The 12,682-nt window shown below is 39.1% G+C and overlaps 1 protein-coding gene across 19 annotated transcripts in view; it reads right to left on the bottom strand.

The window, feature by feature from the left end:
• Window positions 1-12,682, bottom strand: part of ABI1 (abl interactor 1) — a 118,626-nt gene that overhangs the window by 78,596 nt on the left and 27,348 nt on the right. For all 19 annotated transcript variants that reach the window (XM_025395434.1, XM_025395432.1, XM_025395437.1 and 16 more), the window contains one exon: window positions 1,935-2,102. In XM_025395434.1, coding sequence (XP_025251219.1) covers window positions 1,935-2,102 — 168 coding nt within the window. The remainder of the gene's footprint in view (window positions 1-1,934; window positions 2,103-12,682) is intronic.

Below are 12,682 nucleotides of genomic sequence, written 5' to 3'. Positions count from 1 at the left end.
ATCACGCCACTGCACTCCAGCCTGGGCATCAGAGCAAGACTCCATCTCAAAAAAAAACAAAACAGTATAAAATAAGAGCAAATCAATCCCAAGGTAAGCAAAAGAAAAAGAAATAATAAAGGTCACATGGAAATCAATGCAACAGAAAACAAAAAAATAGAAAATTAATAAGGCCAAAGATGTTTTTTAATATTGATAAAGTTGGTAAACTAGCCATAATGATTAGTTTAAAAAAGAAAGATGACACCAGTTACCAATATGAAGAATGAGCAATGTGAAATTATTATAGATTCTACAGATATTTTTAAAATAAGGGATTAGGCAGGGTGCCGTGGTTCACGCCTGAAATCCCAACACTTTGGGAGGCCAACGTGGGTGGATCACCTGAGGTCAGGAATTCGAGACCAGCCTGGTCAACATGGCAAAACCCCATCTCTACTAAAAATACAAAAAATTAGCTGGGCGTGGTGGCGATGGCCTGTAATCCTAGCTACTTGGGAGGCTGAGGCAGAAGAATTGCTTGAACCCAGGAGGTAGAGGTTGCAGTGAGCCAAGATCACACCATTGCACTCCAGCCTGGGCAACAGAGCAAGACTCTTGTCTCAAAAAAAAAAAAAAAGCAGGGGGATTATTACAAAAGTTTTATGCAAATAAATCTGTCAACTTAGGTGAAATAGCTAAATTCCTAGAAAGACAAAAAGCTCACTCAAGGAAAAACAGATAAACAGAATAGGCTTGTATCCACAAAAGAAACTAAATATGTAGTTAAAATCGTTTTCACCAAGAATACTCCAGGTCCAGAGGGAACACTGCCCAATATAGTCAATAAAACCAGCATTACACTGACACCAAAACCAGACAAAGGCACTACAAGAAAAGAAAACCACAGCCCAATAGCACTCAAGAGTACAGAAGCAAAAATTTCTAATACACACACAAACCAATGTAATTCACCATATTAATAGACATATACATACATACACACACACACACATATATGAACATTTCAACAAATGCAAAAAAACGTTTGATAAAATTCATCACCCATTCCTGATAAGAACACTCAGCAAACTAAGTGGTATAACCACTTTGGAAAACAATTTGGCAGGTTCTTCTAAAGTCAAACAGACACCTACCACATGACCTATCCATTCTGCACAGAGGTATTTACCCAAAAGAAATAAAAGCATATGACCATACAAAGATTTGCATACAAATGTTCTCATGGGATCTGTAATAGCCAAAACCTAAAAACAACCCAGATTTCCATCAACATGTAAACACATAAACAAAATGTGTAACAATAGAAACTACTCAGCAATAAAGAGTGAACTACTTTTACATGCAAAAACATGAATGAATCTCAAAATAATTATGCACAGTAAAACATCCCAGACCAAAAAAAAAATAGTAAATACTATATGACTCCATTTATATAAAAATTTAGAAAATTTAAACTAATCTCTAGGGACAGAAACCCTAAGGACAGGGGACAGGAGGGAGGGATTACGTAGGAAAATGAAGAAATTTGGCACGGGGAGAGGGGATGGTTCATTATCTTGAATGTGTTGGTCACCTGGGTATACATCTGTGTCAAAACTTACAAAAATTCTCTTCTTTAATTATGTACAAATAACTTTACATCAGAAAAGCTCTTAAGAGTAGGACAATGGTGGCAGTTGTACAATGTGAGTGTACTTAATGCTACTGAATTACACACTTAAAAATGGTTAAAATGGTCAATTTTATGTTATATTTACTTATTCATGATAAAAAAAGGACTAAAAGAAAAACAGCAGGTTTACCAAACTAAAACATGATAGTGATTATCACCAGTAAGATGAGTCAGAAATCCATACATGCGGGCTATTTACTTCTTTGGCATATGCTGCAGTTTAATGAAATTGAATTTAAAGCATTTTATAAGCTGTTACCTGTGAGATATGATTGATGGAAGACTCCATTCTCCGAAGCTGAGAGGCTTGGATATCCAGCAACTGGAGTACATTGTTGGCCAATGCATTTATTTGATAAGCAACACTAGCTAGAGATTGGGTTGTATAGGCTTTGGTCTCTTCTAAAGCTTTCCTCTTGTCTGTAGCCTGAAATAAGAATAAAAACAACAAATACTTATTTAGATTAACTTGCATTAAACATATATTCTACAGAAAGGCAAAGTTATATTATTTTAATAGAGAAGCTCAATCAAAAATAAAAATTAAAAAAAAACCTCGCTGTACCAATATGATAGTCTCAGGATACTACTGAATTAAGCCATGGCAGAAATCCCCATGTGCCAGCTGGGAACCACTCTCTCCTCAATAGCTCATCCACTAGAGGGGCCACTAACTGTAGTCACAGTATCAGAGACACACTGCACCAATTGGTTCTCCTTGCCTAGACCATTTCCATCACCAATTCACTGCATTACATCCTAAGGACTTTACCGTCAGCCTCAAGCTCCCAATCCACTTACAATGAAATGGACTAAATCCAATCTGCCTTATATTCCTGTGCCCACTAACCACCATGAGAAATCCAACCTCCTTGTTATCTATGATGATTCAAGCCCATCATGCCCCACAAAATCTACTGTGAATCTTACTGCTCCAATTCCTTCCCTACCCACCCCTTCTTCCCAAACTCCTATAGATAACTCAGTCCGAAGGCAAGAACTCCTCAAAGAGGAGCAAAGTTAAAAGGTGACAAACTGTATGTGGGTGAGAAGGGGCATCAATAACTTATACCAGAAAGAGTAAATATCACTAACATATAATCTAAAAATGAAAAAAAAAAAAAAAAAAAGGCTATCCTACCTACTCACAACTTCAGGAAAATCATTTCTTTCTCTAGGTATCAGTGTCATGAACTCAGAGACTAAACAAAATGGTCTCATGTCCCTTCCAGTTCTACACAGAAAAAAAAAGGGAACAGAGATCTAACAGAAAGCTCAACAAAAAAGCAATGGAACCACTGAAAAGATGTTCAACCTCACTCATTATAGGAAAGAAATGCAAGTGCAAACCAATATGAGATACTGTTTCTCACTCGCCCAAATGGCAAATATACAAAAGTCTGATAAGACACTCAGCAAAGCTGTGAGAAAAAACTCTGACTCACTGGTTAGTGATATCCAGCAGTATTACACATAGATTTACTTTCTGACCCAGTAAGCTCACTTTTAGGTATATATCTCAAAAAATCACTGGCAAAAATACAAAAAGATATGTACACAGTTATTCACTGCAGCACTATCTGTAACAGCAGAAGACTGGAAACAACCCATATGCAGGGGACTGTTTGAATAAGCTATGATATCTCCACACAATAGAGTATTATACTGCCGTAATAAGGACAAGGAATTCAAGGAATATCTCTGTTACCATGACTCCATGATCTCCAGAATATTGCTAAGGTGAAAAAAAAAAAAAAAACACACAATGTGGGGAAAAAATGTGTATAATATGCTACTTCTTAACAGAAGGAAATATGAAAATACATGCTTATTTTTTTAAAGGAAAGATAAACCTTGACATTAAAAAAAAAAAATCACATGCAGGAGGAGAGGTAATAAATAGGATAGAGAAAACATGGATAGTAGATAGAATCCCTTAAGCATATCTTGTTTCACAGATTTCTCTTTGGAACCACATATAGGCACACTGCAAAGATACTGCGGTTTTGGCTAGAGACAGTGTATATATAAAAGTTATGTTTATATTATGCTGTAGTCTATTAAATGTGCGATAGTACTATGTCTAAAAAAACTAGGTACATGCCTTAACTAAAAATACTTTATTGCTTAAAAAAGAATGCTAACTATCTTCAGAGCCTTTAGAGAGTCCTAATATTTGTGTGCTGGTGGAGGGCCTTGCCTCCACGCTGATGGTTGCTGACTGATCAGAGTGGGGTTTTTGAAGGTTGGGATAGCTGGGGCAATTTTTTAAAATAAGACAGCAATGAAATTTGCTGCATCTACTGACTTTTCCTTTAACAAGATTTCTCTACAGCATGCAGTATTTGATAGCATTTTACCCTCAGGAGGACTTCTCTCAAAACTGAAATCAAGCCTGGGTGTGGTGGCAGCTTGTACCTGTAATACTGGCCAGTTGGGAGACTGAGGCAGGAGAACTGCTTAAGCCCAAGAGTTTGAGGACAGCCTGGGCAACACAGTGAGAACCTCTCTCCGGGAAAAAAAAAAAAAAAAAAAAAATTTGGCTGGGAGCAGTGGCTCACACCTGTAATCCCAGCACTTTGGGAGGCCAAGGCGGGAGGATCACCTGAGGTCACGAGTTCGAGACCAGCCCAGTCAACATGGTGAAACCCCGTCTCTACTGAAAATACAAAAACCGGCTGGGCATGGTGGTGTAGGCCTATAATCTCAGCTACTCAGGAGGCTGAGGCAGGAGAATCACTTGAGCCCAGGAGGCAGAGGTGGTAGTGAGCCGAGATCGTGCCACTGCACCCCAACTTAGACAACAAGAGCAAAACTCTGTCTCAAAAAAAAAAATTGTTTTAATGAGTCAATCCTTTCAAGCCTACCAATGTTTTATCAACTAAGTTTATGTAATATTCCAAATCCTTTGTTGTCATTTCAACAAGGTCACAGCGTCTTCAGCAGGAACAGTATTCCATCTCAAGAAACTACTTCCTTTATTCACCCATAAGGAGCAACTCATCCATTCAAGTTTTCTTGTGAGATTGCAGCAATTGAGCCACATCTTCAGGCTCCACTTCTAATTCTAGTTCTCTTGCTGTTTCCACCATATCTGCAGTTACTTCCTCCACTGAAGTCTTGAACCCCTCAGCATAATCCATAAGGGTTGGAATCAACTTCTTCCAAAATCCTGTTAATGTTGATATTCTGACCTCCTCCCACGAATTACTAATATTCCTAATGGCATCTAGAATGGTGAATCCTTTCCAGAAAGTTTTCAATTTACTTTTCCCAAGTCCATCAGAGGAGTCACTATCTAAGGCAGCTATAGCCTTATGAAATGTATTTCTTAAATAGTAATATTAGAAAGCCAAAATTACTCTGTGGGGCTACAAAATAAGTATGTGTTAGTAGGCATGAAAACAACATTAATCTCCTTATACATCACCATCAGAGCTCTTGGATGACTAAGTGCACTGTCAATGAGCAGTAATATTTTGAATGGAATATTTTTATCTGAGCAGGTCTCAATAGTTGCCTTAAAAGATTCCATAAACTATGCTGTAAACAGATATGCCATCATGCAGGCTTGGTTGTTCTGGTTAAAGAGCACAAGCAGAGCAGCTTTAGCATAATTCTAAGGGCCCTAGGATTTTCAGAATGGCAAATGAGCACCAGCTTCAACTTAAAGTCACCAGCTGCATTAGCCCCTAACAAGAGAGTCAGCCTGGCCTTTGAAGGCCAGGCATGGGCTTCTCCTCTCTCCCCTGTAAAAGCCCTAGATGGCATCTTCTCCCAATAGAAGACTGTTTCGTCTACATTGAAAATCTGTCATTAAGTGTAGCAACCTTCAATAATCTTAGCTAGATCTTCTGGGTAACTTGCTGCAGCTTCTCCATCAGCATTTAGTGCTTTACCTTGCACTTTGACATTATAGAGATGGCTGCTTTCCTTAAACCTCATGAACCCACCTCTGCTAGGTTCCAACTTTCCTTCTGTAGCTTTCTCACCTCACCTCTCTCAGCCTTCAGAGAACTGAACAGGGCCTCGTTCTGAATTAGGCTTTGGCTTAAGGGAATACCTTGGCTAGTTTGACCTTTTTTTGTGTTGGAGGGGAGACAGAGCCTCGCGCTGTCGCTCAGGCTGGAGTGCACTGTCACAATCTTGGCTCACTGCAACCTCCACCTCCCGGGTTCAAGACATTCTCCTGCCTCAGCCTCCCAAGTAGCTGGCCTGGCTAATTTTTTTGATTTTTAGTAGAGACAAGATGTCATCATGTTGTCCAGGCTGGTCTGGAACTCCTGACCTCAAGTGATCCGCCCACCTCAGCTTCCCAAAGTGCTGGGATTACAGGAGTGAGCCACCGTGCCCAGACTGGTTTGACTTTCTATCCAGACCACTAAAACTTTCTCCCTATCAGCAATAAGGCTTTTTTTTTTTTTTTTTTTTGAGACGAAGTCTCACTCTGTCACCCAGGCTAGAGTACAATGGAGCGATCTCGGCTCACTGCAAACTCCGCCTGCTGGGTTCAAGCAATTCTCCTGCCTCAGCCTCCCGAGTAGCTGGGACTACAGTCATGAGCCACCATGCCCGGCTATTGTTTGTATTTTTATTAGAGACGGGGTTTCACCATGCTGGCCAGGCTGGTCTCGAACTCCTGACCCTTGTGATTCCACCCGCCTGGGCCTCCCAAAGTGCTGGGATTACAGGCATGAGCCACCGCGCCCAGCCAGCTTTTCTCTTTCTTATGATTCACGTGTTCAGTGGACTAGCCCTTTTAATGTCCTTCAAGAACTTTTCCTTTGCATTCACAACTTAGCTAATGTTTGGAGCAAGAGGCATAATGTTCGGCCTATCTCAGTTTTTGACTTGCCTTCCTCGCTAAGCTCCCATTTGTAGTTTTTTATTTTAAATGAGAAACATGCAATTCTTTCACTTGAACACTTAGAGGACAACATAGGGTTATGAATTGGTCCAATTTCAACATTGCTGCATCTCAGGCAATAGGGAGGCTCAAAGAGAGGGAGAGCCAGAGGGAATGGTCGGTTGGTGGTACAGTCAGAACACACAATTATTAAGTTCACCATCTCACATGAGTGCAGTTTGTGGTGCCCCAAAACGATTACAGTAGTAACATCAAATATCACCATAACAGATACAGTAATAATAAAAAGGTGTGAAATATTTTAAGAATTACCAAAATATGACGGAGACATACTGTAAGCACATGCCCTTACAAAAATGGCACCAATAGACTTGCTCGATGCAAGGTTGCCAGAAACCTTCAATTTGTAGAACATGCAGTCTGCAAAGCGCAGTAAAGCAAAGCCCAATAAAGAGAAGTATGCCTGTAAATAATTCACACAATTATAAAACAAAATTTAAATTTAAAAAGGAATTACACCAAAGTAAAGGTAAATTAATCAAATGAGCCTAACTGTGCATCCAATTAGCGGTCTTAACCAGAGAGAAAGCACTCTAGAAGTGGCTTCAAAGCACAGTAATTCGATTGTACATTCTTAATAGGATTTACCATTAGAACAAAAGTAATTGAAAGAGGGGAAGGAAAAACTAAAAAAAAAAAAAAAAAAAAAAAAAAAAAAAATTGTTTTTAGTCTCTTTATTGTTGGTGTTAGTACTGAAATTATTACCCTGATACTGTTATTTGCACAGGGTGGGATATAGCAAACCATTAATTAAGTCATTGAGAACTGAGATTTGGGGCATGGTTCAAAACAGATTCTGACATAAGAAAAGCCAGGTTAAGAAAGAATCCTATAGTTCTAGACTTAAACTAAAAGCACCAGTTTAAACCTAAAATGTATTTATCATATCATATCTTAATATCCCAGCTCTGTCCAATGAAAAGATCTAAGAATAAAGACTGTCTAGTAGCCATGGAGCACCACCCGTTATCCGTATAGTGATGCACCTAAAACAGGCTCTATATCAAAAGGTACCTGGTTACAATACAGTGACTATAGTTAACAGTAACATATTGTATACTTGAAAATTGCTGAGAGTAAATTTTAAGGTTCTCACCACAAAAAGAAAGTATGTGAAGCAAGGTATGTTAGCTTAACTTAGACATTCCACAATGTATGCACATTTCAAAAAATATTTTACACCATAAATAAATAACAATTTTTATGTGTCAATTTAAGTAAATAAACAACAAAAAAAAGCCACAAAGGAATTTTCTAGCGTCATGTCCAAAGGGCTCAATGTAAGGATCAATGAGGATCATAACTGCGATGGAAAGAAACACACAAAATGTTTACATTTAAGACTTCATAACAATATTAAAAAGTTAAAAAAAAAACCAAAAAGTCACTAGCAACTTTTGTAGGATGCTATGGATCATCTCATTTTTTTCTTGGATGAGGAGGGGAGGTCATCATTAATATTAAGTATGAAGTGCATATATTAAAATTGTTAAACTTTCAGCTTACAATTCAATGTGCTTTGATAAATGGGTACAGTAGTATAACCACCATGATAAAGAACATTTCCCTCATAACTCCCTCCCCATCCTCGGGACCCTGGAAAAAACTGACTTCTCTTCTGTCACAACAGTTTTGCCTTTTCTAGAGTTTCATATAAATGGAATTGAAAGCTATAGTCTTCTGTATCTGGCTTCTTCCACTTAGCAGAATGCCCTTAAGATTCATCCTTGTTACCGCTAAGTAGTATTCTATTGTATGGATGTATCACAATTTGTTTCTCCATTTATCAGCTCATGGACATTTGGGTTGTTTCCAGTTCTGGGCTACTATGAATATTTGAGTAGAAGGTCTTTGTGTGGATATACGTTTTCATTTATTTTGGGTAATACCTAAAGATAACAACTGCTGAGTCACATGGTAAGTTAAGTGTACATTTAACATTGTAAGAAACTACCAGTTGGGCATGGTGGCTCATGACTGTAATCTCAGCATTTTGGGAGGTCAACGTGAGAGGACTGCTTAAGCTCAGGAGTTCGAGACCAGCCTGAGCAACATAGTGAGATCCTGTCTCTACAAAAATAAAAAATCAGATAGGCCTGGTAGCATGTGCCTGTGGTCCCAGCTACTTGGGAGCTTAAGGTGGGAGGATCAGTTGGGCCAGGGAGGTTGAGGCTGCAATGAGCTGTGACTGCACCGCTACACTCTAAGTCTGAGCAACAGAACAAGACCCTGTCTCCTTTAAAAAAAAAAAAGAAAGAAAGAAAGAAAGAAAGAAAAAGAAACCACCAAACTATTTTACAAAAAACAGAAACAATATTATTTGGCATTCTCACTAGAAACTTAAGAAAATTCTAGTGCCCCACATCCTTGACAACACTTGGTATGGTCAGTCTTTTTAATTTTAAATATTCTAGTAGGTATATAATGATATCTCATTATGGTTTTAATCTCCATTTTGCTATCAAATCACAATGTTTTCAAGTGCTTGTGTGGCGTCCATTTCTTCCTTGATAAAATGTTCAAATATTTTACCCATTCTGTAATTTTAGAGACAGAGTCTTTCTCTGTACCCAAGGCTGGAGGGCAGTGGCACAATCACAGCTCACTGCAGCCTTGATCTCCTGGGTTCAACGGATCCTCCCACCTCAGCTTCCTGAGTTGCTGGGACTGACAACAGTCTAATAACTCCACTTACATAACAAAACAAGGGTCTCGTGCATTTTTTAAAGTTGTCTACCATTTTGTTTCCACGTCTTTAACTCTCCTCCCATTCTTTCTAGAAATGTCACATCTGTCACACCATATTTGTCTAACTTTTAACTTATCTCTAATCCAAACCTATACCCAAATTTCTCCAACTTCCAAAAAAAAAAAAAAAAAAAAAACATCTTTCTGTGGCTGGGCATGGTGGCTCACGTCTGTAATCCCAGCACTTTGGGAGGCCCAGGCAGGTGGACGGCTTAAGGTCAGGAGTTCAAGAGCAGCCTGGCCAGCATGGTGAAACCCCATCTCTACTAAAAATACAAAAATTAGCCAAGAGTGGTGGTGGGCACCTGTAATCCCAGCTACTCGGGAGGCTGAGGCATGAGAATCGCTTGAACCCAGGAGGCAGAGGTTGCATTGAGCCGAGATAGTGCCACTACACTCCAGCCTGGGCGACAAAGTGAGACTCCGTCTCAAAGAAAAAAAAAAAATCTCTTTACGTATGTTTTATTTTATTCCATATGATCTAAGATCTAATCAAAGATTGTTCACAGCTGTTGACAGTCATATTTCTATTTCGTATCCTTAAATATAGAACACACTCCCAACCCTGACCCTTTTTTCCTTTCAAAACATAGAAATTATTTTTAAAATCCAGGCATCTTGTAAAAAATCCTACAACCGGGATTTATCTGATTGTTTCCTCATGATTAGATTCATATTGAACATTGTGGCAAGAATACTATATATTAATAGTTGACGCTGTGAACTTCCCATTACAAATAATGGAACATCTAAAATAACGTTGCACAGCTATTTCCAGAGTTTTCTTCCCATGATTTTCTTCCAAGCTGCCAACCCCAATTCTGCAAATGCTGATGAAGCTAATTTATTGATTTTACCAGAAGATGCCAAAAAAATGTTTTACGACAAAAACTTGGCTTCTATCCTATCCTCCAATGGTCCTTAAATGGTTTGTTGTTCAAAAGGTTAAGGGTGCAATAATCCAGTTAAGCCACAAGTAAAAACAACCAAATTCACATAAGCACAAACAATGACAAATATGCCATGACCGCTGACTGGCTGATGACTTTTTAAGGACATGATTACTTGTAAAATGTTTCCCAATTTCAGAGATACTAAGTAGGGGAGGGGCAGTTACTAGAATTCATGAAATACAGTATACAAGAAACAGTTCTCGATTTAAGGCCTTTTAAACAATAAAGTATGTTAACACCGATGGAAAGGATTTAAAATCTCAGGTTTTAATACCTGTGGCAAGAAGAATATTATACACTATAAAGTACACAAAAACAAGCATCTACTTTGCTGAAGGCCAACAAACGCTTTGGTAGGTTACAGACCTGAGAAACCTTCCAGGCCGGGCGCGGTGGCTCAAGCCTGTAATCCCAGCACTTTGGGAGGCCCAGACGGGCGGATCACGAGGTCAGGAGATCGAGACCATCCTGGCTAACACGGTGAAACCCCGTCTCTATTAAGAAATACAAAAAACTAGCCGGGCGAGGTGGCGGGCGCCTGTAGTCCCAGCTACTCGGGAGGCTGAGGCCGGAGAATGGCGTGAACCCGGGAGGCGGAGCTTGCAGTGAGCTGAGATCCGGCCACTGCACTCCAGCCTGGGCGACAGAGCGAGACTCCGTCTCAAAAAAAAAAAAAAAAAAAAAAAAAAAAGAAACCTTCCAGGAAGAATCCATAATCACTTCATGGAGAGAGAGGACAGGATCAGGGAAAAAAGAGCACATGGGCCAAATGCTGGTTCATTACTGACAAATAATCTATTACAGTACAGTCATGGGGACCAGGGCACACATATATGCAATGCCTAGCTACCACTAAAAGGATCTCATTTTCTCCAACAGAATGCCTACTCCAATCAAAGTGAAAACTAAAAAGAAATCCTACCAGGTTATGGCAAGTATCCAGCAAAAAAAATAAGTTTTTTGCCTAACAATTCAGGTTGAGACCTTTCATTACAAGCTTTAACACAGCTTCCCTACCGCCTCCCACTTACACAACTGCCAAGGGCTCTGGGAGCCCGTTCATTCCCAGCAACGTCTAGGGAAGCCTCTGCTGCCTGTGGTGTCATACAGTTGTGACTGACAGGAATGCCAGCTGGGGCGTACTCTCTTCTTTAACAGGAGAGCAACACAGAACAATCGACTGCTAACATACATATTCAGTATACAGAATTCCAAGTTCAACCATAATGCAGAGTATTTTTAAACCTTTTCACTTCAATCTGCATCCCCAGAACATTCCCAGTAACTAGATAATTAGCCTCTGAAATTTTAAGTTTGACCACAGCTATAGCCTAAGACAATGACGCTTTCCCCAAACTAATTCTTTTACCATCCTACGCCATACTACAAGGCTTATATTTCAAAAACAGTCTTACTACAAAACCTGAAAAACCCCAGCTCTAGAAAGAACTACATTCAAACACATAATCTGTTAAATACTTAAGTATTACTAATAGAAAACAGCTCATATTAGTCCAAAACATTCGCTTCCTTCCATTAACTCCTTCCATGTTAACAAGTTATCTTCTCATATAATTTTAATTCTTCTTAAAAGGAATTATGTAGCAAGAGCCATGATGATCAAGAATATAGCTTGGGCAAATACTATCATGTACTACTAAAAAAATACAATCAGATAATGTATATCACAAAATTTAAATATATGTGTGTGTGTGTGTATATATACATACACACACACACTTCACTACAAGAAATTCACCCAAAAGAAATAAATGGCCAAATGCGAAAAATCTGTATGTTCAAGGATGTTCATGCCACCTTTATTTACAACACCAAAAAAACTAGAAGAGATCTGAATAGCCAATGACAAATTATTAAAAAATTAATATACTGGGGTCGGGTATGGTGGCTCACGCCTGTAATCCAGCACTTTGGGAGGCCAAAGTGGGTGGATACCTGAGGTCAGGAGTTCGAGACCAGCCTGGCCAACATAGTGAAACCCCGGCTCTGCTAAAAAAAAAAAAAACAAAAATTACCCGGGCATGGTGGCACACGCCTGTATTCCCAGCTACTCAGGAGGGTGAGGCAGGAGAATTGCTTGAACCCGGAAGGTGGAGGTTGCAGCGAGCTGAGATCACACCACTGCACTCCAGCCTGGGTGACAGAGAGAGACTCCATCTCAAAAAAAAAAAAAAAAAGAAAGAAAGAAAGAAAGAAAGAAAAGAAAAAAACATAATATACTGGAATATCATCTAGTAAATAAAAAATGACAACCTCAAAAGCACAGGCAACAAAGCAAAAATAGTCAAATGGAATTACATAAAGCTAAAAAGCTTCTGCACAAGAAAGGAAATAATCAACAAAGTAAAATGACAATC

Source organism: Theropithecus gelada, chromosome 9, assembly GCF_003255815.1.
Source record: "Theropithecus gelada isolate Dixy chromosome 9, Tgel_1.0, whole genome shotgun sequence".
Classification (NCBI taxonomy): Eukaryota; Metazoa; Chordata; class Mammalia; order Primates; family Cercopithecidae; genus Theropithecus; species Theropithecus gelada.
The sequence above is the reverse complement of the archived record's forward strand: the minus strand, read 5'-3'. Positions and strand labels throughout refer to the sequence as shown.